This window comes from Camelus dromedarius, chromosome 4 (assembly GCF_036321535.1).
Source record: "Camelus dromedarius isolate mCamDro1 chromosome 4, mCamDro1.pat, whole genome shotgun sequence".
Taxonomy (NCBI): Eukaryota; Metazoa; Chordata; class Mammalia; order Artiodactyla; family Camelidae; genus Camelus; species Camelus dromedarius.
The window spans coordinates 17,614,941-17,642,643 of NC_087439.1; the positions used below are offsets into that span (position 1 = coordinate 17,614,941).

The window sequence follows — 27,703 nt, forward strand, 5'->3', positions numbered from 1 at the left end:
ATTTTAAGTTTGTTTAACCCAATATATCCAAAATATTCTTATCTCAACATGTAATCCATATTGTTTTTTAATTATTAATAAAATGCTTATTTTCTTTTTTCTTATCATGCTTTTGGAATCTGGTGCGGACTTCATACAACACCTTAGTTAGAACTAGCCACGTGTGAACGCTAAGACAGCCGCTAGGGGGTGCCATATTGGATAGGGCGCCTACAGAATGATAGAATAGATGTTCTTCTGACAGGACAGGGACTAACTAGTTCTTGCAGGCTGAGCCAATCTCTGCACTATACCCTCCAGACTATTCTCACTATATTCCTCAAATACCAGCCAGCAGCACCCTGGCGCATGAGCTGCGCCTTCAGCTAGACCAGTGTTAATTCAACTTTGATCATTACAAGACCATCATTTGAAATTTCACAAAACCAGTTTACTACTATTGTTTCCTAATTTTTTCAACAAATAAATTGACTCGCTTTTTCAAAAATTAACCTTATCCTAAACAATATACCTGTGATAACACAGATTCGATACTTGAATTATATTTGTTAAAAGATCCAGTGCAGGGCTTGGGGGTATAGCTCGCCTGCTTAGCACGCTTGAGGTCCTGGGTTCAATCCCCATTACCTCCATTAGAAATAGAAAATAAAAATTTTAAAAAGATCCAATGCACATTAAAATAACTATTTAATGCTTAAGAGAAGTTTCAGTGCCCTATATGAAGCCAGTAATGAAACTAAATTTTGTTCTCATTCTCCAACCAGTTACAGCATCATCTTTCAAAAGTTCTCCATTTGGCACATGCAACCTCAGGCACCTAACATTTGTACGTTTGAGTATGATACAGCATCTCTATCAAGAGTACCTTCTGTCTAGGCACCACCACAAACCACAGGGACTTACTTATTTGTATTCAACAGTCCAAACACTGCAAAGGTGGAGTAAAACTCTTGCCCTAATGACCATACACAGCTCAGTCCCAGGAGAGCTCGCTTAATAATTAATAATGATAGTAGTGAACTATATGCCAAACACTGTTCTAAGTTAATGTGTATAACAAAATATTATATTATAATCATCATGATATATGATGTATCTCTCTCACATAATAGTCACAATAATCCTGTGAGGAGGTACTGTTATTTCTCCTTCTTTTCAGGTGAAGAAACAAGGCGTAAAGCAGTCAGAATAGTTTCCCAGGGTCACAGAGCTAACAAATTGTGGAGCTGAGATTCAAAGCCAACAAATTTGACTCTGGAACCTACGCTGTTATCATCCTGGGAATTTCAAAGAGACTAAAGAAATGGCAATTGAAAAAGACACGTTTTACGGTCACAAACTCCAAGACAGTATTATCGGCACAGGATGTGGAGACTGGGGCGACCAGTACCCTCTAATACAGGGAGGGACAGAGGACAAGTCGAATAATTTAGAAGGTCTTCTGTAAATTACAGCAAAGAACTCATCTTACTTAAAAAGCAAAAGCGTGAAAAGTCAAGGGAACAAAGATTCCGGTAACACAAGGAAAAAGAGGATGGGAGCAAGAATGGACTGGTGGTGTTCACAGCAGCACAACTGACAATAGCCAAGACATGGAAGCAACCTAAATGTTCATTGGCAGGTGACCGGATAAAGAAGATGTGGGAGAGGTGTGTGTGTGTGGGTGGGTGTGTGTGGGGGTGTGAGTGTGTGTGTGTGTGTGTGTGTGACTACTCAGCCATAAAAAATAAAATGCTATTTGCAGCAACATGAATGACCTAGAGATTATCATACTAAGTTAAGCCAGAAAGAGAAAGAAAAATACCATGTGATATCACTTATATGTGGAATCTAAAAAATTACACAAATGAACTTATTTGTAAAACAGAAACAGACTCACAGATATAGAAAACAAATGTATGGTTACCAAAGGGGAAGAGGGGAGGTGAGGGATAAATTATAAATTTGGAATTAGCAGATGCAAAGTATTATATATAAAATAGATACTCAACAAGAACTTACTGTATGGCACAGGGAACTATATTCAATATCTTGTAGTAACCCCTAGTGAGAAAGAATATGAAAAGGAGTGTATATATGTATAGCTGAATCACTCTACTGTACACCAGAAACTAACACAACGTTGTGAATCGACTATAGTTCAATTAAACAAAGAAATAAAAAGAATGGATTGGTGTGTGGGCTGATAGATGAATAGACGGATGGACGGACAAATGAACTTTTAAATACTCACTCCAGACTCAAGAAGAGGGAACAGAGAGACTATAAAGAGACATCCCATCTCTCTGACCATCCCCAAAGAGGTCTATCCAATGGCTGATAACACACAAGCCACTCTCAAAGGCCATGTAGGTACCTTGTTCTCAACACTGGGACCAAAGTTGCAGGGTAAGCTGTGCTGACAGCCTAGTTATGTAACATTCATTTGCAAGGGTTCTGCAGTCTGGAAGGAGATAAAAATCCACTTACATGTATTCCCTATGGGCAGAGTGTACAGCGGCCGCGTTGCTGTAACGCCACAGGACAATTGCTGACGACAGGACGTCAAGGATGGCATCAAACTAGGAGAAGAAGACACGGCATTAGTGGTTGTCCAGAGTTAATAGGACACAACTGTGAAGACACAAGGCAATTGTTCTGTGATTCTGAACATCTGAGAGAGTTACTCAGCGCACAGAGGCTCCCATCAGTACGGCACCAGCCACTCTTCACCCTCAAGGTGGGTCCTGGGAATTCTGAGCCAGGGCACCCCAGCACGCCTGCCGGTGCCAGGGTCACGGGTCCCTCCTGCTGCTCCTACAGCCTGAGAAACCACACTGTGTGGCGTGGTGGGCTCTGCCCCCGGGGCCCCTGGCTCCCAGGACTCTGGAGGGGGCAGTTACCCTATTCTGACACATGTGAAATTGGTCCCCAGGGCGGGTAAGATCATTTCAGTATTTTTCTGTACATCCCAAGTAAAAGACTCAGGGTGAGGATTCTGTGTTTCTGGCTCTTCGTGGGATTGTTCCACTGGGGTCCAAGGGTGAGGGTGGGGTCACCCAGGGGCTCCAGAAAGTGTGCCAACACTTTGAAATGGGATACAAAATTCAGCGCTCTTGTTTGAATGCACAAGTGAATATGTGAGAGAGGGGGAAAAAGAGACAGAGGAAAGGAGGGAAAAGAGAGGAGCATGAGTGAGAGACAGCCGGGCAGGGAGGGAGGGGGAATGTGTGAGAAAGACTGTGTGAGTGTATGTGTACATGTGTGCATTTTTCTGGAGAGACAGTCCACACCTTTCAAAAGATTTATCTAAAAAGAATCTGCAAGCCCCAAAGCACTAAATTCTCACAATAATGGGAAGAAGTGGGTTTGGGAACAGGAGCACACATCCTTGGGTACAGGAAGCCCTAAAGCTTCACAGGAGGGCTGTTTAAAGGAGCTCTCTCTCTAGGAGTCACGGCACCACACCTCACTCTTCCTCTGGAAAATTATAAGCACCAGCACTCTCTTGAAGGGATGTGGGGAGACTTCACCCCAGTTTTCAGCATCTGAGACCCATTTTCTCTAACCAGTGCCCATTAGAAAGCAGGCTCAGAAGCAAGGTTACCCCTAGCCTGGCTATCGACCACCCAATCCTAGCGCCAGGAGCCCCGATCTTAACCCACACCAGCAAGCACCTCGCTCCAGAGTGTGCCCATTTTCCAATCCACAACCCCAAGGGGGAAAAAACGGCTAAGACCCTAGAAGACCATCCTCTTAACCAGCTACAGAAAACATGGTTGCCCAGATCTGTTCTTGAGAATCACACAGTGTTCCGGCAGTTCATGTCTATTAAATTCTGGTTGTTTGTAGAAGCTACTTCTATAGAAGGTATGTTTGTCATGCCTGTCATCTGCTAACCACCCTCTTAACTAAGAGGCCAGTGTGAGGTCTGTGGGCTTGGGGAGAAACGTGCAAGACTTCATAAAAGTACATTTCCAGTTACTTACTGCAAACCCAAAAGCAGAGGCGCTGTACCTCATAACGGAGACAGCTAAAAAGAAAGAAAATATTATTCAGAATATTTTTAGACCCCATGGATATTTTCTCTCATTTGTGAGATTATTCAGATATTTGATATGGCCCTTTAAAACATCAATGGAAACGTTCCAAGAGAATCAAATTAAAGATTAACTGTACTTGTCAAATCTGGGAATTGAAAAAAGAGTGACGTGAATAGATCCCAGCCTCCATCTCCAGCAACCTCCCTCCCCAGTGTGCTCTGAGGCACCGAAGGGCCAGCCTGAGAATGAAAATGTTTAAGCAGTTGTCAAATGACTGCTGAGACTTTGAGAATTTGGCAAGTGGGACCTGAGAGCCGGAAACCATATTAAACTTTGAAAGTGAAAGTGCACTATCCAAACCGTTCCCGTAAAAGTAATTAGGAGTAATATCTACATGCCGACACCTTGCTGGCACAGGTGGACAGAAATTCTCGTGACCACCAGAGCTTAAAATCCAGTGTAGACTTCAATAAAACTATTTAGAAAAACAGTAACAAATCATCTTAGATTAAATGACAGATGTTTACAAAAGCAGATGCCACAATTATAATTAAAACATATTTCATCCATATTCAAAAATCTTTCAGGGGAGGAGGGTATAGCTCAGGGGTAGAGTGCATGCCTAGCGTGCACAATGTCCTCGGTTCAATTCCCAGTACGTCTGTTTAAATAATAAATAAACAAACCTAAATTACCTTCCCCCCATTAAAAATGAAAAAGACATGAAGACCGAGTTTATCAAATGAAACATTCATTTAAAAAAAATCTATCTTTCAGAGGGCAAGTCAATTGGGTAGCACTCTTGCCTAATTCTGTGATCTGTTCTGTGCCAAAGCAACGTCCAGCTTCAAAGATGGTTCTCAGTTTGACTTTCTAAAGGCAGATTTTCACATGAAAGCCATATTTAACCAGCTTATGTCCACTCACCAATAGAGAATGAAACCCAACCTAGTGGGTCAGCCAGGACTGTTCTGGGCACCAGTGTTTCAAGTGCTCACTCACAGAGGAAGAGAGGCGTGGACACAGGCACGGAGGCCACTACCTGTTTGGACTCTCACCCAGCTCAGCACATGTCCCTTCTCTGGGAGCTGCTCTCTGCCTTACCCATAAGGTCCAGGAATGGGCCCCAGATAGCCCCACTATGCCTTGTACCCTTGCCGCCAACCATAAGGGGGTCATCTGACCCAGTGGGACCCAAGCATATTTCATTTTCTGTGAATTAAGAATTGAGACTGAGCGTTACATTGATCAATTTATGCTTGGAATTGGAAACTTGGTACTGAAACCTGGAAACTTGGTACTGAAACTCGGAAACCCTGGACAGAGGGTTGGCCATCATTTGCTACACAGAAAGAGGAGTAGAGACAAGCATGGGAGTAAACACAGCACTGGGACAAGAGAGAACCACTGGTTTCCCAAAGTTTCCAAGCCTTTCCTGAGCCTCAGCCACACTCAGGTGCTCGGGCTGTGTGAGGTGAGTGCCATCATGACACACCTGGCCTTCTGTGCTGGTGACATGAGCTGCTCCGGTCATCCTTGCTGTAGCTCTGACTGGCCCAGGGAGGAGGGCAGTGCCAGCCATGCAGGGACCCCTGCAGCATTACCAGGCAACACAGGTGTGCAAAGGGGCACCGGACCTTCCCAAAGAACTCAACTCACAGGCTGGCTGGGCATGGGCAAAAAAGGCAGCAGACCCCTCGCCAGTTCACCCTGAGCACTGAGATGCCCTCTAAGACACCAAGCCTGGCACACAATGAGGGCTCAGTAACTGTGAATTAAGCTTAATAAAATTTCATAGCAACAAACTGAAACGAGTATCTGGTTTTTCCCTTTACAGTTTTGTAGGATATCTTAACTGTGTGCTTTTTGTGGATACTTTTTTGGCAGTAACAGAAAACTTGTTAACTCCTATTAACTAAGCTTACACAGATACTCAATATGTGTCACAGATAAAGAGCTGCTGGGGCCGGACCTCGTGCTCCGTCTCCACCTGCACTGTCTGGACTGGGCAGCACAGAATGCATGGGGCAGCGGTGCTGGAGCAGGCAGGTAGTTAGGTGTGAGCAGAGAAAGCAGGGAATCGGCCAAACGGCAGGAAACCATACATCTTGCAAACAGTGGGGGTCCTTGGGCAGACACAGAGAAGCAGGAACCTCCAGACCATTAGGAAATCACACGTTTTGGTTGTCAAGTGTCCTGAAGGCAAGCAAAGAAAGGCAGGACAAGACAGGAATCTCCAGCATCCAAATGTAACCTTTCACATCTGACTTCCTCATCTGAGTTTCTCATCAAGACTAAACAAGGACAAAAACTCCCCACTCCCCTCAGAAAGGTGAAGCTGGGATGAAGACCAGGAAAGACAACCCCAAACTCTTCCCCACCAATGAATATTCTGCCCATTGACTTTTACTCTCCCATATAACCAGCTTGCCAAAGAAACTTGGGGCAACTGCCCACCTGATCTGCCTGCTCTTCCCTTGAGAGCATACTATCTATTGCTTAATAAATCCTTGCTTTGCTTTGACCTCTGAGTCTCATTTCTAAATTCTTTCTTCAATGAGACCAGAACCTGCTTTCCAACAACAGCTGCAAAAGCACTGCACTGGCCATCACAGAACACCTCCTGCTTTCTAAGCAGTAAAGCATTACTTTAAACTGTTTTAATCAAGTTATTTGTTAATACCAGGCATTGAAAGAGTGGGCTACTGATTTCAAAGAAGTAGATGCCCACGTGATTTTATTAAGAACCGCAAGCAACCTTGTCTCAGAGACTCTTTGTTGGATTCAACAAAGGAGATGGTGGGATGGCCACTGAAAGGCAGGGTTTCCCTAACTCCATGGGTGTCAAGGTCCCTGGTTTCAAATACTCTCAGAATTATACTGGAAAACCCTGCTTGTGTGAGCTAAGCCTGCCCAGTGGATGCATGACTTAGAGCACAAGTGGAACAGGCCTGTTGTTCTATTCCCCATGTACCAAGTTAAAGGTGAGCACGAGGGCTCCAGGTTCACCTAGAGTCCTTAACAGAAGGGAGACACTGACATCCATCATTTACTTATAAGGTGGCTTCCTCACTGCGATGGAAAAGGCTAAGCTTGTGTGGGGAATCGAAGGTACATTAAAGGGTCCTCCTCACGGCCATAGGTTTTGGGAGCAACTCCCCAGTTTTCAAGACAAAATGCAGGCTGCATTGTGAGCTCCTGAAAGCTTCTGGCTAACAGCCAATGCCTAATACATACATGTCTATATTATGCCTCCGTTTCTGAAATCCATCTCTCTAGGCCAAATCACCTACATGAGCAGCCTGCAAATGCCCCGAGGAGTTCTCAGAAGCACGGTGGGGGCGGGCAAGCCAGGCACACAAGCAAAACGTCACTCCCCATCTAAGGGACCTCGGGCCTCCCGGGCTTTTTGCTTGTCCTACACTCTACATTCATTTACATGTCAAGGGGGTAATGACAGCTACACTCCCAGAAGCACACATACAACAGAAGTCTTAAATAAATATTTACACAGGCCTGGTTAAAGACCAGACTGTCTTTAACTAAGTCCCACTCAAGCCAGAAATCACTTCAGCTGGAAACTTCAATTCAAACAGAAGGACAGCTGGAAAACGGAGGGGACCCAGGCAACCCATTGTCAAGGCAAAGCCACATGCAAATCACGCAGCTGAGTAAGCAGCAGGCTTGGAGGGAGCGTTGGGGAGGTGCAGACAGAGTGCCCTGGAAATACACAGGGAGGTCAGGAGCCAGCAAAGCAACAGTGGGTCAAGGCCGAGCGCCCCTCAAGGATGGAACAAAGAACTACGCCATTTCAACTGCGGGCGAAATTTATCCAACAATGAGGACCCATCTGTCATTCTCACCGAAGTCAGGCAATAATTATCTTCAGCCTTAGCACTCTTTAGCAACACCCCAGGCCCCATAACAGCTCCAAGTTGCTAAATCATGTGCCCAGGAAAGCTCCATTAATAAATCAATCCCACTTTAATTAGACCACCTCTGTCACTCCGATGCCTAGCAACCACCTCACCCACAGCCACGTCACTAACTTGCCAACCCATCTCTCCATCATCCCCCTTCGTCATGCTGGCTCCAATCTCGGCGGCAGAACGGGTGGAGCTGAGGAGTCAAAATGAACTGATTAACGTTCTGACTCACTTCGACTACCTCCAACAGCTGGTAGACTTTCTCCCACTCAAACAAGAATATAACGTACTACAGAAACAAGGAATTAGGATGTTGAATTCGCTCATCACTGAAGGAAAAGAGGGAGAAAAACAAATCAACAAAACTGCTTAGCCCGTTAAACTACTCACCTTCGGCTGCAGTGCAGTAGCAGCTTTATATTTTATCTGTCTGGACCACAATTTGCTAAAAAGCTACCTGAGGATGAAATTCCAAAGCTCTTGTTTTGTAACCGAGCAGGACCCAATGGGGGCCCTCCCCTGGCAGACCTCTCCCCCATATCCTCTGCTTTAGCTCCTCTCTGAAATACCGAGAAAAGCACCTGATGCACATTTGCTGAGTTGTTTAACAGATGTGGGGGGAAAAAAGCCCCCCACCAAATGGAAGATGTTAACTACTTGATGACCATGAGCACGTGGCCCCCAGACCTACTGGCTTCTAAGGATGGATGATGTTAACCCCTGTGACACCAAGCTGATACCAATCAGAAGATTGTGCCTGAGCTGATAACACACCCTGCAACGCCCCCTCCCTCACCTGGCCTTTAAAAGTACTTGGCTGAAACCTTTCAGGGAGTGCGAGGTTTTAGAGCAAGAGCTACGGGTCCTCCTTGTATTGGCGCCTTTACAATTGACGTTGAGTTTTCCTTCACCACAACCCAGTATCAAGTCTGGCTTAACTGCACGAGGGCGAGCGGACCCAACTTTGGTTCAATAACAGTTTGACCTATACAGTGTTTTTCAAAGATCAGAACTGGCTACCCACATTTTTAAGTAAAGAGACTTAACAAATTAGGGGGAAAAAAAGAACACCTGAATTTTTGGCTTCTCTTGAAAACGAGAAGTCCGCCGATGCTGGGCCGCCCCTTCCTTCCAGCGGCGTCTGGATGGGGCGTGTTCTTGGGAACCGCCTTTCCCACAGCATTGGACCCAGCTGGCCTCACTCACCTGCCTGGCCCCTCTGGGGACGTGGCCGACCCGGCAGGCTTGAGGGTGAGACTTCAGATGTAGCCCTGAGCAGCCTAATGGAAAGGACAGTTGTTTCATCTCCATAAACACAGTTCCCAGCAAAACGCCTGCTGAAAATTCATTGTGCTGCATATACAGTGGCCTCGACGCTTCCTACTGTCACATCTGGCTCAGCAAATTACAAAAAGCTGCACCATCCTATGAGAGCTCTTCATCAGCCCAGAAAGGCTGTGGGCACTGTCCACCCAAGCCTCCAGGTCTGTCTGTGGACAGGGAAGCCTTGGCCAAGACCTCAGGGATGATCATGAGTTTCTCTTTCTCATGACCAAAAAGTGGCTATACAGCCCCTCCCCCATCCCACACCCACAATAACCTGTGACCCACAGCAAGAGCGGGAATGGAAAGGTTAGAAAACACAGCTCTCGAGCTACTGCTACGGGGAGGGCAGCATCCTGTGATGGTAACCTGGGCAACTTTGCAACGAAAGACGCACTTGCATTCTGGTTTATAACAACAGGAAACAACTCCCAAAGCGTCTTGCTTGGATCCCACCCCCCACATCCGCCTAACCAACCCTCTGCCTCCCCACTCTCGACATGTAGCCAGCGCGGGTCTACCTGTCACACTCCCAGTAGACCTAGGTCCTTGTGATGGATGAGCCCCACGTGCTGACCTCCCCCCTACAGCCACACCCACTCACTGACCTCCCCAAAGCCAGTCACATACCTGCCAGCCAGGGCTCTAGCTCCGACCTCTGCCTGCGTTACCCAACCAAATTCGGGTCTGCTCGCCTGTGCGCATGCGTAGCTGAGCACGTGCATAGCACAGCCAATCAACCAACTTCCGGTTGTGGTGAAGCAAAGTGCAGCTTATTGTAAAGGCACCCATACCAGGACAGGTGGCTTGTGATTTAAACCCCCAAACTCCCCAAAAGGGTTTCAACAAGGTATTTCTAAACGCCAGGTGTGAGACCGGTGTCCCTGGGTATGTGATAAGCTCGTGCACAATTCTCTGATTGGTTGATGGTGAAGTAAGAGGGAGGGGTCACGGGGTTAACATCATTAATCCTGAGAGGCCAGTAGGTCTGGGGGCCAGGTGCTCATGATCATCAAGTAGTTAACATCTTCCATTTGGTGAGGGGCTTTTTTTACATCTGTAAAACAACTCAGGAAATGTGCATCAGATACTATTATGGGGGAGGGTATAGCTCAGTGGTAGAATGCATGCCTAGCATGCATGAAGTCCTGGGTTCAATCCCCAGCACCTCCACTAAATAAATAAATAAACCTAATTACCTCCCCCTCTAGGGGAAAAAAAAAAAAACAGATACTATTAACTGGGTACTTCAGAAAGGAGCTGAAGCAGAGGACATGGGCAAGGGATCTGCCCCCAGGGAAGGCTCCAGTAGGGTTCTGCTCAGTTATACCTAGAACATCCTTACCCCAGGATCCAACTGGCCCACTCCCATATCACCTTCAGGTGTCTGCTCAGAGCTCACCTCATAGGCCTGTCCTGGCCACCCTACTTAATATTGCTGCCTCCCCCCTACCCAACCCCGTACCTTGAGCTACAATTCCTTTATCTGGAGTGCATACACCATTGTGTGGTAGAACACTGTGCACCATCTGCCCCCTCCACCCGTTAGAATGTAAGCATGACAAAGGCCTTGGGCTTTTCTGCTTTGTTCCCTGGTGTCTCTCACAAGCCTGCATCAGAGCCTGATCACATGAAAGCACTCAGCTTGATTGATTGATTGATTGATTGATTGATTGATTGATTGACTGACTGACTGACTGACTGACTGACTGAAATGAAACCTTCCCGTAGCTCCAAACTTTAGAGAACAGTCTTCAGGGAGAAGCAGATAGGACTAGAGTTCAACATACCCTGATGTGTGACTGGGTAGCCATTCCCTGAGCAAACAGAGAGGCAGCCAGCACTGCATAGGGCATCACAGAGAAAGCACCCTCTGGAATGCCCACTCTCTTAAGGAGAACTTAGAGCATCTGCAAACGACAAAGACCTAGGACTATGGGAAGATTAAGAACAGCCTTGAACTCTCTCTCTCTCACTTTCACTCTACTTTAGCTCGCTCTTGAATTCTTTCCTGCAAGAAGTCAAGGACCATCACTTGGCAGCCTGTCCCGGGGACCCACCTAAGACCTGGACCATCCTCTCACCCCATTTCCCTGCAACAGAAGCACAGTTACCCAACTTTGATGAATGTTTATGGACTTCCTTCAGTGGAGTAAATGATCCACCCTCACTTGTTGCTACATTCATTCCAAAGACCTCACTCTTCAGAACTAAGGGTAGGAGCCAGCTTCCCGCTGAACGTCAGCTGCACATTTCTAACAATCTCCCTCATGTATAATTTTACTCCTCCCTGTGCTGTGGTCACTGTGATGCCAGCACAGCTCTTGAGAAAGTCGCCTATTGCCTTTGGGTGGCGGGCCTGACCAGGGGTCCTCAGACCTCACCCAACCCCTGTCCTGAAACCCTCCCTGTCCAGGCCAACGAGAGTAGCCTGAGCATCCCCATCACTCTTTCATTCAATCAGCAAAAGCTTCCCGAACATCTACTACGTGCCACACACCCTTGTGAGGAGCTGGGGATACAGCCCAACGATATGATGAAAGTATGCCTCTAAAAGCCCTAACTAGCCCTTAATCCCAGAAGGCTGGTACTTTCATCTTGTAATTAAAGCATTTATGGAACAGAGAGAGATGGGGTGAATTTTATAAAACAGAACCCTCACAGTTTGTCTTCCTTAGCCTTCTGTTCTGAACAGAGTGGCTGGGAATTTGAACCCTGAAAGCTCATTCTCCGTCCATTATTTCTGGCTTAGCTCAGTGTTTCTCCTCTGGCTCCCAAAGCCCCTGCTGCCCTCACCTGTCACCACACAGAAACGAACCTTGTGTCTTCTCCAACCAGCCTATGAAAACCTGAAGTCAGAGGTTAGTTACGTAGTATTCAACTCCCTGTCCCCTGGGCCTATGAAAGCACCAGCACACAGTTGGTGCTCAATAAATGCTTATTGAGCAGTCAATGCTGGAGAAATCTCTAAATCCTAAAAAGGCTGTCTGGTTTTTATTTTAACATGCAATAATGAATTCATACCAGAACTGAAAGCTAACGCCATGGGCAGCTAGAGCAAGCAATGGCGTAGCTGTCGCCGCCCTGTCAGGTGGCTAAGATGGCCCTTACCATACCACCCACCCTGATGCCTTTGGTTCAAAAAGGTGCTAAAGGAACTTATTTAAAAAACAGAACATACTGTGAGGAAGAGGATTACACTGAACAGGACTTCAAACACTTGACTTCAAGAAATGGTGCTGAATAAATAGTTATTCATTTGGGCTGAATCAAAGTCATTAAAAAATCATTAACATTATCACTCAGAGAATAAAAGTTAAACATGGTAGAATAAAGGCCTTTTCTCCTCACCCTCCTTACCATTCTCCTCAATAAAACCCACCAAAGCAACAAGAAGCATGGAAAACTACAGAAAGAATATAATGATCAAAGAAACTAGGAAATGGCTAACCTCAAACCCCAAATTTAAAGTGTATCTACCAAATACATTAAAATTCACATGACACAGAGGGAATATGCTGCGAGTTGATAACATACATGAATCAAATCTCATGCAGAGCTCAGAGTTTTCTGTAACTCAAGAGTAGACTCATCAAAAGCCCCAACAGTGACGGCTTATGTGCAACAGCCAGTTAGTGGGTTAGCCGCAGCATCCACTCCCAAACCCTTACCCCATATTCCACACGCTGGAGAGTAAGGGAGGTGAAACCGAAGGAGTGACTGCCCAGACAGCCACTGGTGCAAGACTCAGGAAACAACCCACAGGGTCAACAGTAGTATGGGCACATCAGTGGTATATTTATCCAATGGAATACTACACAACAGTGACAATAAACGAATTATTGCTACTTGCAACTACGTGTATGAATCTCAACAAATAATAAGGAGGAAAGGGAGGCAAACAAAAAAACATTCATTGGACAGATAATTTATGATTCTGTTCGCATATTGTTCAAAAACAGACAAAGCAACGTCTGGTGGTAGAATTCAGGGCAGTGGTTACCTCTGGGGCAGGGAGTAGCCACCGGGAGATGGGTGGGAGAAGGGATTCTCAGGTGAAAAGATGAGTGGGCATGAGTGGTGGTTACACAGGTGTGTTCATTTTAACTTGAAGACTCATCAACTGGTATAATTTTCATCTGGACACTCTTTTGTATGTCTATTAATACTTTAATTTGTCAAAAGAATACTTACAAATAAGCATTTAGAAAAAGTAAGAGCCTAAAAGATAAGTGAAGAAAGGACATGAACAAGTAATTTCAGAAAATAGAGAATCCAAAACAACCAGTCAGTGTTAAGACAGCAAAACTGAATAAAAGAAAACAGTTCCATTACATCTATAAGAACAGCAAAAATAAAAGGATTTTTAAAATGCTGGGTGTTGGTGAGGGCTCGGGGATGTAAATCGTCTCATCCAGTGTCAGTGGGGAAAGCTCTCTGATGGGAAACTTGGTAATGTTTAGCAGAATGTAAGACGCACATTCACTGAATCCAGCAGTTCTACTCTGAGAAATACATTCTATGCTTGTACTGACACAAGTGCGGGTAGCATACATACAAGAGTGTTTATGACAGACATGTAACAGCAAAACATTAACCACTGAGGCATCCACTTGTAAGGGAGTGATTTAATAAATTATCACACATCCATACTGTGAGACGGTATCATTAAGCTTTTGGAAAAGATTTATATTGCTGCAAAATGTAGCGAAGTAACTAACTGATTTTTATTAAAACTTGTGTGCATGTGCATGTGTGTGCATGTACGTGCAGAAATAAATGCATATATCTGCAGAGAAGATATCAGAGAAGTTAAACAACAAACTGTGGGTGATGATGATGACTTCACACAGGTACAGGGAGTGTGAGGTTCAAAGGATGCTCTCATCCCACTGTGTATCGTATAGCTTTCATGTGCTCTGGTTTCCTTACTCTCTGTATGTACCTGCATGTATTTCCAAGGTGGAGATAGAGGTTTAGGCACCGCAACCAAAGAAAGAAGCCTAGCCACTTCTGATACGGCCACTGCAAAGCAGTTATTACACAGTTGCTTGCCATCATAGACTTAAACCAGATTTGGCCGAAAAGGGCTTGTGCAGATGGAGATGAAAGTTGCCAGACTTCAACATTTCAGACTAACTGGGCCTACTCTTCAGTTAAAAATCACCGAGATCCACTCTTTGTCAATATCCACAAAGTAAAACTGAAATAAAGGGCAGAGACTGCCGCAAATTAACAGCCCTAAGATAGCACCCTTCTCCGCTGCAACAGAACGTTGCCTGCCTGGTTGGGGATAATGCTGATGGAGCATCAAGAGGAGGATGAACAAAAGCAGACACCCTCAGCGGTACAACTGTCCTGGACACTCACTTTGTGTCCTAGACACAAAGGCCAGAGAACATATTTTGCAGTAGCCAAAAAGGTCAGGCCTCCACTTGGCTACACTGCCCACTCTGTTCGGGGCTGAAAACGTATACGTTCTCTTATGTAAAAGTCACCATCATATGTGAAGTAGTTAACTGCATAAGCTTAGCATTCTTATCACTTGTAAGAATAAAACTAGATCCAAATAAGATTTATAATAGAATAAGGCAATTCACTCAACAAATGGGATCCACTTTACAACATTTGGAAGCTTGTGTTATCAGATATATTTCAGGGTGGCCCAGATCTTTCGTGTCTCAGGCAAGTAACACCAGCTTTCAGTCACCATCGCCTCCAAAAAGGTAGAAAAAAGAACAAAGAAATCTTAAGTTTGGTTTCTAAGTCCTCAAGGGCACCAGCTATGCACGTGCTGCAGGAGAATTCGAAAGTGAGGAGGAGAATGACAAGCATCAGCAGATGCATCGCACGATCAACACAGCTTCACAGGAGAAGCCTGGCGTCAGTCACCAGGACAAACATGGAAGATACAACCCTTGAACGTACATCACACACACTCCACGATGACACTTCGCCAAAGACCCATCGTGCTGCGGGTGACCCTGAGACAAACAGCCTGAGCTGAATTCACATGGGATTTTATAGATGGGGAGCTGTGTTTTTGACATTTCACACAAACCAGGACAATCTCCCAGTGATATCGAGCTATAAACCAAAGATAAATCAGTGCTGATGCCCCCAAAAGAAAGTAAAATACGGAGTCATGGTTTTTTTTGATCCTGTGATAATAATTCCTCCCTGATAGGATCAGCTGTATCTCTGGTAAGTAACTCAGAACTAGATATCAGGACAGTGAATTAAACATTTCCAACTCTTAACCACAGTTTGCCCCTCTACTTCAAGAGTCTTCAAAATGAATTCCTTAGGTTCTGTAGGGCCGAGGAGATGGGAGGGGAGGAAGGGAGGAGAGAGACAGAGGCGTAGACTAGGCGGGCAGCAGCCAAGCCCTGCCAGGGAGTGACCCTCTGTGAAAAACCAAATCTCTTTGCTACCTGGCTCCTCAGGAATCAAGAAGCAGCACAGAATGAAAATCAGGGAAGAAAGGAACAAGAGCAAGGATGAATATTAGCATCTTCAAACTGAACCCCATCTAATATGCATGTTTATTTCTTAGAATTGTAATTAAATTGTGTAATAAATATTTTCCATTTCATGGGTACACTGAACATTTGGATGACTGATGAGCAGTTACGTGAATTTTTTTAAGCAAATGTAGTTTATTTACTAAAGCAGCAAACAAATACTAAACATAAATAGAACTAAAAAAATAAAAATAAAAATATCTTGTAATAACCTATAATGAAAAAGAATATGAAAAAGAGCATATATATATATGACTGAATCACTATGCTGTGCCCCAGAAACTAACACAACATTGTCAATCAACTATACTTCAATTTTTAAAAAGAGTTAATTTAAAAGAACACTTGAAAAACACTTACACATATGAAGGTTCCTTAAGCACATTAGTAAGGGGGCTGGTCTTCACGCTGTTGCCAGAGAATAGGTTCCTGCCTCACACGGGAAAGAATTCAAGAGCGAGGCACAGTAAATTTAGAGAGAGACACACTCCATAGACAGAGTGTGTCCATCTCACTCAGAAGGGAGAGTGGCTTAGGAGACACACTCCGTAGGCAGAATGTGGGCCATCTCAAAAGGTGAGAGGGAGAGAGGCTGAAAGGTGTAGGGTGTTTAGTTTAAAGTAAAAGTAGATACACTCTCCACAGACAGACTGCGGACCATCTCAGAAGGCGAGAGAGAGAGCAAACACCAGGTGCAGGATCGTTAGGTTTTATGGGCCAGGTAATTTCATAGACTAACAAGTAGAAGGATTATTCCAACTATTCTGGGGAACAGGCAGGGGTTTCCAGGAAATGGGCCCCCCCCCACCCACTTTTTGACCTTTCATGGTCAGCCTAGGAACTGTCATGGCACCCACGGGTGAGCCATGAGGCTCAAGGTCTACTGGAAGTCAAACCTTCTGCCATCTTGGTTCTAACCAGTTTGTCCTGTCCTCCATTGTGCATTCATTTAATGGTTGTGCCCTGCCCCCTTCCCTCCTGTCTCAATACTACATACCATCCTCTATAGGTAAGACCGGTGTTCTAGCCACAATCATATGCCCAGATGAAGCCTCTAATATAATTATTACCTGTCAGAGAAAATAGGACATATTCTGTTTCCATACTCAGAGCTGGTCCCCAAAGACACCCATCAACTACCACCAGCCCAGGGGATCCACAACACTCAACTTGGTGGACACCGTGGAAAATTTTTTCTGGGACACACGTATACTAGACAGTTGTTTTTCCTCATTCTGCTTTCTTCCTTGTTCTGGTAAAAGAAATCTTTTCCTTTCAGGGGTCTGTCCCTTTTCAGGAGGGTAGTTGATATTAAGATGGCCCTGCCTTCAGGGATTACTCAAGGCCACCACATACTGGAGAGCCAGACTGAGGATGAGAAAAGGAGAAGGAAGAGAAGAGGAAAGAGGCAGGAGGAAGGAGAGAAACAGGATTCTGGCAACATCACTTGAAGCCATGGATCCAGCCAATGGCACTGGGTGACAAGTTCTCATTTATTCTGCTTAAACGAGTATGAGGGATGTCTAACGCCTGTAACTGGAACACCCCTGACGGCTACAACACACGAACATCTTTTTCAATCAGAACACTCAGTGCAAAACACAACTTCCCCACTCATGTTGGCTTCACTTCAAAGATAAATTAGGAACCGATTCACATGAGGATTTCTGCAAACAATAACCTCCCCTCAAATTACAAATTGCTTCAGTCTTAAGAATCCAATTATATCCAATTCAACAACAAAGAAGGACACACCAATACATGAAACACGAAGCCAGCAGAATCACTGTGGAGATGGCACTGCCTAATTACGTGGCACTTGCGGTGACACTTTCTCACCTGCATTTATTTTCTAATGACCAACCATGCTATGGTTTAACCACAGAACGGGGGGATTTTTGCCAGCTCACCCCCACTTGCCTCCACCATGACCTTTTCTCACTACCAAGTTAAGGGATGGGGAAGCCCAAGGTATGGAAATTATTTTTACTCAGGAAAAAAAAAATCCAAAGAATTCTACTGTATAGATGTTCCAAGTGTTTCAGAGGACCGATGTCACCAGCCCTGGCGATTCACCAGGAGGGCTCACGGGAATCAGCACTTAGTCGCATCCACAGCTAAGACTTATTACAGCAGAAGGACACACAGCCCAATCGGCAAAGGGAAAAAGTGCTAGGAGCAAAGTCCAGAGGAGACGAGCACAAGCTTCCGAGGGGAGTGGAGAAGGATGTGCTTAATTCCTCTGGCAACAAGTTGGGACAACACGTGGAAAGCGCTGTCTCCCGGGGAAGCTCCTTAAAGACTCAGCCCCCGGGGATTTTATCGGGGGCTCCTTGTGTAAGTACTTTCTGTCTAACAGACACCAAATTCCCAGATTCCCAGCAGGCAAGGAGGTGCTCAGCGTAAACCACACTGTTGGTACACACAGTTTGGGCTCCGTGAGCCACTCTGGTCATTGAGAGAAAGTGTCACATCTGTGCTTCGGCAGCCAAGTTCCCACATGCCACCGAAGGGCCAGCCTTGCAGGCAGGCTCCCCTAGGACAGCAGTGGCACGCCTGCTACATTAACAGTTTCTGCACAGGACCAATGCTTAATCCTCACACTAAAGTGAGAACAGAGCCCCGAATCATGAAGTGGCTCACCCAAAATCACAGAGCCAAGATAGAACTGGCACCCAGGTCTCCAGATTCGCAGAGACAGGAAGATACAGTCACCCCCACCCTCAGCCTACAGACACGCATTTTCCAGAGAGGATCACTTCAGAGCGCAGACAGCAAAGGAAAAAGATGCAAAGACAGCTTCGATTCCCCAGCCACAAATTCTCCGTGGCAACATTAATTATATCCATCACTTGCAAGTTTTGCTGATGGAATAAATACAATTTTTTAATATTCTACCACTAACCCTCCTCTTAGAAAAAGATACCTGTCTGACTCAGTTTAATTACATTTGAAAATATCAAGCTCATTACCACTTTAATTAAAATCATACATTTTCACTTAAAGCTGGAAGAGTCCTCAGAGATGGCCTGTCTAGTCCAGCATCTTTATTTAACAGGAAAAGTGCTGGGTCCAGCGAGGCAGGCAACTTGACAAAGGCCCCATCAGCAACGTGTCTAAAAGCCAAGACCAGAATCCTCTTCTCCTGGCTCTGAGTCACATGTCCTTCTTGCTATCCTACCAGCCCAAGCTCATAGCTCAGAAGAGCATATATGTTTATTATAGGCCCTTAAGTGCTTACTGATCTGCAATAAATTCCTCCTCATGACCTGTGCAAGGAAATCAGTGTAGCCCAGCAAAGAGCCAGTACTCCCCAAATTAGAAAACTAATAAAAATCACTGCTGCACCAGAGGCGGTTTTATGACATTTAGATGCTGTTTATATGCATTTCCTTTTAAATATTCATGATTACCTAGAAGTACCACACAGTGCTGAATCTGCAAAGATTCAACAGGCCGAGGACATCCATGCCCACAAAGGAAGGCACTGGACCGACCCACCACCACAAGGGGCCGTCCACACCCTGGCTAGCTCCCGAGCAAGCCCTGTGTGTGCTGATGAAAGGTCGCCAGGGGCTAGTCGCGGCCAGAGGAAACAGAGACTTCAGGCTCCTTAGCACGTCATCATTATTACACCACAAAGGCACAAGAAAACAGAAAACGGGTCATTTCTCTACAGAACAGATTCTCATTGTGTGCAATACAGCAACCAGGAAAACCCAAACGATGAGAATGCTTCCATATTCTGATGTGAAATACGTATCAAATTAAAAAAAAAAAAACTAATGAGTAGAAGGGGCTCGGTCTAGAAAATGACATTCACGGTGTATCACAAAGGTGCTTCTCACCTGGTGGCACTGTTGCATCCTCCCCCCGCCCTTCTCCAGGGACACGTGACAATGTCTAGAGACACTGTCTGTGGTTATAGCGACTGGCACCTTGGGAATAGAGGCCAGGGACGCTGCCAAACATCCTAGAAGGCACAGGGCAGCCCCCACAACAAAAATCACTAGGGCCAAAGAAGGATAGTGCCAAGGTTGAGAAACCTTGCTCTGAAGAGACAAAAGCCAATTCATAGTTCTTGACGGTGCGTAGATGGATTGATTCTGAGAATTCTGTGCTGCTGCAGCGTTAAGTATGATGACATAAAAAGATAAATTCAATTTAAACATCCAAACGAAAGTAAAACGTAATTTAATTAACCAGAGGACTCCCGTTGCAACAAATATCTAGATAGCATTTTAGTTTTTTATTTCACTGTTTTAAGGTTTGTGTCCTTTCCTTCTGCAAAACCTGAAATGTTTTTCGGTAGAAGTTGGTCCTTCTACTTGGGATGCCAGCTGCAGCTCTGGGGGTTAAGACCCTCAGGTGAACTGGAATAGGCACCCACAGCCAAGAGCCGGCCCAGGCAGCCATCATCTGCCATGTGGCCTGCACGCTGAAGCCTCCAACTACTGCCCAGCAGTTCATATTTTTAATTACACTTCTAAGGGTTTAGAGTAAAATTTCCTAAACCACTATGAAAACACCGTAAATCAAGACAGAGTTCGGAGAAATAAAATGCATACTGCCGAGCAGTCAAGAAGTAGCAGATCCTGGTAACTGAGGAGACAGAGTGGGTGAATACAATGAAAATAAGTAAGATCTCCCTTGTTGTGTGTTCATAGTGGGGAGAAAACATGGCCAAGCATTAAGAGAGTAAAACAGGGCCAGCTACAGACTATATACCAAAGATCTAGGAAGTTATGTTCAAGGATCACCTTCCCCAAAATTGTTTAGTACTTGTCAAGGTCTTTTGGTGTTCTTCAAATTTGCACCAAGAAAACATCAATTTGAATGAAGAAATTATAGAAAGACCAAATGGTAAACCCATTAACAGGAGCTGTTGTGCTTGCAGGTTTCCCAGCTGCACGATGGCTCAGATAGATGTAAAGCCCTGTACAGCTGTGCAGGCTGTTCACTGCCCAAGGGCTTCCTGCCAAGGGGTCCGGGGGGGGGGGGGGCGGTGGACTAGCCAAGCCCCCTGGCATGGGGGCTGCATCCACACCCAAGAAAGAGGGTCTTTTTCTAATATGATCAAAGGTGTTCCATGGCCTAGCAGTGACTAGACCACATGGTAAAACCTAGCAGGACCCTGTGGAGTACAAATCCTTTCTGTGTCCCCAGTTTCTTATTTGTAGGGAAAAGACTTCAGCCTCCTAAACCTTCCCTGGGTTCCAAAGGGCAGGTTCAAGCAGTTGCTAATTAGGGAAGTGAGGGAGTGCCGAAACAAAGGACAGGCGGTCAAGAATCAATAGTGCAGCAAAGAGTCCTGGTTCCTCCCCACAGGACGGACACAGCAGTCAGGCACACACCTCTGAGTTCTTCTGCAGGAACTAAGGCCCCCACCCAGGAGGAGGATGGGAACTTCAAGTAACAAGACTCCCTGTTACTTCCTGTGAGCTGGCCTTGAGACGAGATAAGGCCGTGGGACCCAAGGCCACGGCCAGAGCCTTGAGATAAGTTAAGGCTGTGGGACCCAAGGCCACGACTACAAAGCATATTTGTAGTGTGCAGTAAATAATTGCTCCACACATGCATCAATTATATAAGATTCAGAACAAAGAAAATAGAAGCACACATGTGCTAGAGATACTCTGTAAGCCTAATGAACAAAGAAACTCAGACTGTGCATGTGCTGACAGGAAAACACATAAAAGCAGGACAGGTGCATCATAGGCGCACCTCCCTGTGGCAATAAAGTGTTGTTAACCCCGTGGTGTCTCTGGCTGAGGTCTGTCCGGTGGTATGGCAACTCCTCGTGCATTTTTTCGTTTGGGCCGCTCACCTCCTAGAACCCCACATCAGCCTCCCTCTGCTGACACCTCCCCAGCAACCAACCAGAAGAAAGTCACACACCCTGCAGCCCTCACCCCAAATTTTGCCTTTAAAAACTTTTCCCTGAAAACCATAGGGAAGTTCAGGTTTTCTGAGCACAAGCTGTCTCCTTGCTCAGCCCTGCAGTAACCCTCTCTCTGCTTTGAACTCAGTGTTTCAGTTTGCTTGTCCTCACTGTGTGTGGGGCACGTGAACCTGAATTCAAAAACAGTGACAAGCACAGAAGTGAACAGAAAAATCCCTGCCCCTCGACTGACGATTTAATTTGGTGGGGGAGACAGACACATAGGCAGTGTTCTCGGGATTCCTCCTAGCTCCATGCCATCCCTCTGTGACACCCTCCAAGGAGACAGCTCTCTCATTACAGGAGCCATACCCAGCCCCTCGGAAGGCAGAACAAATTCTCTGCAGCCGTGACATGTGTGTCCACTTGGGCTGGGAGAGAACACAAAAGATTTCACAGATGAGCCCAGTTCTATTTTAAATTAGGCAGGATTTTCAACAGGTGAGCCAGAGAGGACATCCTATGTCAAAACAAGGCACGTTTTGGGGAGACAGTCTCCAAGCTGACCCCCTGACCCCACCCCCCCAGGAGAGTCACTAGGCTTATGGAGGGCCCTGGGCAATGGAAGGAGAGTCCTCCACAGAAAGAAGGTTGAGGAAGGACCTTGGGGATCACCTAAGTTTAGGAGGTGGGCAAAGATGGGAGAGCCAGTGGAAAAACAAAAGGAACCATAGGGAGCAGAAAACTGAGGGCTGGAAGGTTTAGTGCCTTAGTGTTCCAGCGAGGGGGCATCCAGTGTCCACAGCTAGACAAGCCCCTGAGGACTCTTGACTGGTCAGCTGAGTCTGTGAAATGGGGACAAAGGACACAAAGGGAAAAGAGAGGAAATATGAGGATTCTGAAGACTCTCAGATCCTAAAGAAAGTCACAAAATGTTAGGTAGGGGATTATGACCTGCCTGCGAAATTCTACAGTGTGGTTTTAGTCATCCAAGAACCTGTTGCTGTTTTATTTCTCATTAAGCCCTAAATTAAGGGGGAAAAAAAAAACACCAACAGGGCCGTTAGCACTCAGGTTCTGGGGAAAGTTGCATCCCCCAGTTGTAAGGACTTGACCCCAGAGCAGCCTAATTCTAGCGTGCAAAGTAAGCTCTCCCAATATAAAAGGCCACCCATTATGTGGCAGTAGGAATTTTAACCTTGAACAAATGGACTCCTCACCAATCAGGCTGAATGCTTCTCAGAGGCCAAGGTTTTCTTTTTTAGGAGAGAATGGTCTCCCACGCAAAACCAGCAAGAGCCAACAGGAGGGGCAGATAATGGCCAAGCCGAGCCTGAGCCTCACTGCTTACAAAGCTGAGGGTTTAGGTCCAGCAGAGGACACACCTTTCCCAAAATCTAATGCATCTGCAAACATTTCAAGTCCCAAACACAACAGGCACCCTTTGCACTTGCAAACAGGCCCACCTCCGTTCTTCTGAAACACAGAGGTTCCTTTCTTCTGGTTATAAATGCTATCTGAGGATAGCAGGTAGGGACAACCCTTTAAAGTCTCCTAAATTGAAGCATCATTAAACAAAGATACCAATATGTCCTCCCTGCTGAGATGCCACACAGCCGGAGCTTTCCAAATCTTGTAAATACCTCTATGTGCGCACTCTCATCCCATCCACACCACCTTTTGTTTGTTCAGACTTCAGCCTGAAAGCTCTCCCCAGGGGACACAACTATCCTATTCGTATTTGTAAGCCCCACCTCCAACCTCACCCTGGTGCTGAGTAAAGAGGCTGACCCAAAACAGGCACCCAGTAAATAGTTCCTGAAATTAATGAGGGCAGCTGACCTTTATTTTTAGCATGTTAGACAGACAGACACATATAAACCACATGTTACAATATACCACACACACACACACACACAAAGATATGTATGCTGTGGACTCTAAATCAGCTCCTCAACTCCTCTCAATAACCAAAATCTGTGTTCTTTCTCTCTGGGAATCACATCACTTCTCTTCTGGATGGTTCTCTCCTCCCCTCAAGAATCCCCTCTATCAGCCAAGGTCCCAGCAGGGAATGGAAGTCACCTTAGATAGGACAATTGAAGAGATTCTACCTTGCAGGGTTAAGGATGCTAACCTGAGATGGGGAGTCTCTGAGTGCATAACATTCAGAAGCCAGTTACTCTCCTAGGGCTGGAGTGAAAGGGGAGGAGACAGTGTCCCCAGAGCCAGCAGAAGCCTGGAGCCCTGCAGGAGGTGCTGCTCCAGAAAGAAGTCATTTGCAAAGCTGCTGTCCCAGAGACTCCGGGGCACAGGAGACAGGACGGAGGGAACAGGGAAGCGTCCCGACCTCCCTCCATCTGCAATCTCCGGCAGGAGTCGCCCAGGTACCAGGCCACGCCCACATCAGCTGGGAGCATTTCCCACCCCCCGGCCCCAGCCCCCGCCTCCAGCCCCGCCCTGCTCTCCCCCACCTGCCACTGTGAGCCTCCGGGCCCACAGGATATTTACTTCTACCCTAAATGAGGGGAAATCATGGCTGAAGGGCTCCTTTAGCCCTCCAGCTTTCCTACTTTTGATACTGCAACTATTAGTTTTATCATTTAAAATGAAGAGGAAGAGGAAGGACAGTTTTCAAATGAGATATGCAATATTCTGGCAGGCTTGCATTAAAGGCCTTAATCACAGAACTTAGCTAGGAAAAAAAAAGTCTACATATAGACTCTGGTCACACTTTCGTGTTCTGGATTTGCCCATTTCAAAATGATTACTCTCACCAAAGTCAAATAGGAGAACCCAGAGAGACTCACCTAAGGCAAGAACAACATTTTGGTTACGTTATTGCCTCCACTGCACTGGCCTAGCCTTTCTAGAACCAGAAGTGTAATGGGTGACATTCAGGTCAGCCAGTTCTATTTCCATCTTGCTACACATGTGAATAGTGAAACATTTACCACCATAATGTTACCAAGGCTGCTGTCCCAGAATTATATCCCTGTCCCTCTCTGGAATGGAAAATCACTGCTCTAATCTGAGTTTCAGGCCCAATTACAAAAGGGAGAAGCTGTAAAGAGAAAGACAAAAACTGGCTAGAACCATCAAGGCCCAAGAAGGCAGAAGACCTAACCTCCAGTGGACCTTGAGCTCCTGTGCACATTAGCATGCTAAATGACACACCCACCAGCACCATGACAGTCGACGGTTGCCATGACAACAACTGGGCTGGCCAATATAAGGACTGAAAAAGGAGTGTTGCCCCAGTTCCAGGTCCAAACCACACCCCTGTTCTCGGGTAACTCATGAATATTCCTTCCTCTCTTTACTCAATTCCCTCCCTTTTACCTCGACCCTCCTATACTTACGGTGTCTCAGCCCTAATGGTTGAGATGTTGATTTGTGAACTAAATTCCCCATTCTCCATTCTTTGGCCATTGAATAAAGCTTATGCTCATTACTGGCTGTGCAAATTTGAGCAGAAAACGAACCTCCTAACCAAGACAAGGGGTCTTCATCTGGGGCTAGGACCCTGGCATGGGTCCAGGCGACCAATTTGGTAACAGATTTTGTAGGTGTAATGTTGCATGCAGCTATTTCGAGATTACTTTAGTAACAAATTGCGAAAGGCATCAGACAACACTTTCCCACAGTACAGTTAAAATGAAAAATACTGTACAAAGTCTTGGCCCAGGAATCTGACATACAGCCTAGAAGCGGTAATTCTGATCAAGTAACAACTCACAGCATAAGTGGATACATAAATAACTCGTGTGTGTGTGTGTGTGTGTGTGTGTGTGTATGTGTGTGTCCACATGCATGTGCAAACAAAGTAACGATTTTTTTTATAGCTCAACCAAGTGGAACATGGCCATGTTCTCAGGAAAAAAAGAGGTAAAAGGAAATCACTCTGTTCCCCAACAACTTAACTCTCCATCCCCAAATTCTCTACTGCGGGGAGTTACAAACCTCTATCTTGGACCCATCCAGTATTTAAATAGACAGTCGCAAAAAGGAATGGGAAGGTTCAATTATTCCTACCGGAGATCGAAGGAAGGAGCACAAGTTTCCAGCAGGGACAGCACTCAGAAGGGGTGCACCTGCCATTTAGGCTGTGGGGGAAGAGCCTGGTCCATCCACACCCCACCCCACTTTTCTACAGCAGCCCCAGCTGTCCTGTGACTGCGTCCCTAGCTCAACTCCTAGCTCAACCCAGGTCCATTCAACTATTATATCTACAAAAGGGCAGCTATTCCCACAGGAGCTTTTACTACAGAGATGACTGGTAAATCTTCCAGTTTATTAAAACATATAGAGTGTGGACATAGAGTTCTTTTTCAAAATTCCATTTGTTTTTTCTCACACTACAAAACAAAGTAGATGTGAAACCCCAGCACCATAAAACTATTTATCCAGAAGTAGGTGCTATAACTGACAATGGAAATTTTTCACAATAATTCATTCCTTCATATTTTCTTTTTAAGAAAATTTGAAGTTTCTTTCGCTAAGTACTTCCCCCTACAAAATGCTCCTTTAGGGATGGTAGAGACAAGTTGACTACATGAGACATTGAGACAGATACGCCTGGATTTAAATCCATTTTTGACCCCACATCAGCCATAAGGACAGGGCAAATTGTTTAATGTTTCTAAACCCTAATTTTCTCATCTAAAAAGTGAGATATTAACTCACAAAGTTGTGAAAATTAGAAGGAACATTAAAATACCAGCATGTAGTAAACAATTTACTTCTCACTGCATGAGTATTTCTTGCTTTTAAAAAAACAAGCTCTTGACCTTTAAATTAAGTAAGGATTATAGCACAGGGAAATATATACAAGATCTTATGGTAGCTCACAGAGAAAAAAATGTGACAATGAATATATATATATGTTCATGTATAACTGAAAAACTGTGCTCTACACTGGAATTTGACACAACATTGTAAAATGATTATAAATCAATAAAAAACATTAAAAAAATAAATTAAGTAAGGATTTCTTTTCTTATACATGACACGAAAAATCTCAAATTGAGAAATCTAGTCTCAAAAAAAAAAAATCACAAGAAGCAAATAGTACCTTACGTATCAAAGATTAATTATTAAGCCAGGGAAGATTTGGTACTTAAAGAAAGCAGAAGTATTTTACCTGTCCGATTACATGTTAATAAAGAAATTCTCTTACATTGAGAAAATGCATTTTCACAGCACATTAAATGCTGCTGTCTGGACCTCAATGACTTTAATAGTGAGGGAAACAAAGATGAAAAGAGTTAGAATTCATTAAGGGTTGAAAATTAATTAGTCCCTCTCAACCCCATGAGTCACAGCCATCAATTTAAGGGACATAATACCACACACTGGATTTTAATTAGGACAGTTACAATACTGTTTAAGAACCAAAACCTAATTGTCAAGCCCAATTAAGCAGGTTGATGGAACAGACTATGTGATGCTATAAAAGAAGAGTAAAACCAAGTACTGTTCAGAAGCTCACCAGCTTCCCCTCAAAATACAGAAAACTGTACATGGAATAAAATGCATGTATTCATTATGCAAAAGATGTCAGTTTTGGGGACAAGAAATTAATCGGAACTGGACACAAGACCAATGCATTCATAAGTCAACAAACAACCTTGGGACAGAGGCAAGATGTGGATAGTGGTTCTGGCTCAGTCCGACTCTGGCCAACCAACCTCTCCGGGAAAGTTTTCACAAGATGACCACTGAGGTTCAATTCGGTTCCAAGACCCTATAATGAAGACAATTTCCTGACCATTACAGTTGCTGGTGCCAGTCAAGACGAAGTCAGGGCAGGGAGATGCTACATTAAGGGTCAGAGACACATGGGACAACTCAGGCAGAAAAGAACCTGGAGTCCAGAAGGTACCGTCAGCATCCTGAGACAGCATTTCTGGTTGGCCTTGCTCTTCCTTTTTTTTTTTTTTTTTAAATTAAGCTTCTATCGCCTAAAGTAGCTCTTTGAAAAATAACTCGACAGTCTTTTCCCCCTTAAAAAGCCAATTACTTTCT

General features: G+C 45.1%; 1 protein-coding gene across 4 annotated transcripts in view; it reads right to left on the reverse strand.

The window, feature by feature from the left end:
• TMEM163 (transmembrane protein 163) overlaps positions 1 to 27,703 on the reverse strand; it is a 320,028-nt gene that overhangs the window by 80,306 nt on the left and 212,019 nt on the right. For 3 of the 4 annotated variants that reach the window (XM_064484725.1, XM_064484726.1, XM_064484724.1), the window contains 3 exons: positions 9,155 to 9,228; positions 3,969 to 4,012; positions 2,470 to 2,561 (listed from right to left, as the gene is read on the reverse strand). In XM_064484725.1, coding sequence (XP_064340795.1) covers positions 2,470 to 2,561; positions 3,969 to 4,012; positions 9,155 to 9,228 — 210 coding nt within the window. The remainder of the gene's footprint in view (positions 1 to 2,469; positions 2,562 to 3,968; positions 4,013 to 9,154; positions 9,229 to 27,703) is intronic. The other variant, XM_031451313.2, reaches the window with a different exon arrangement.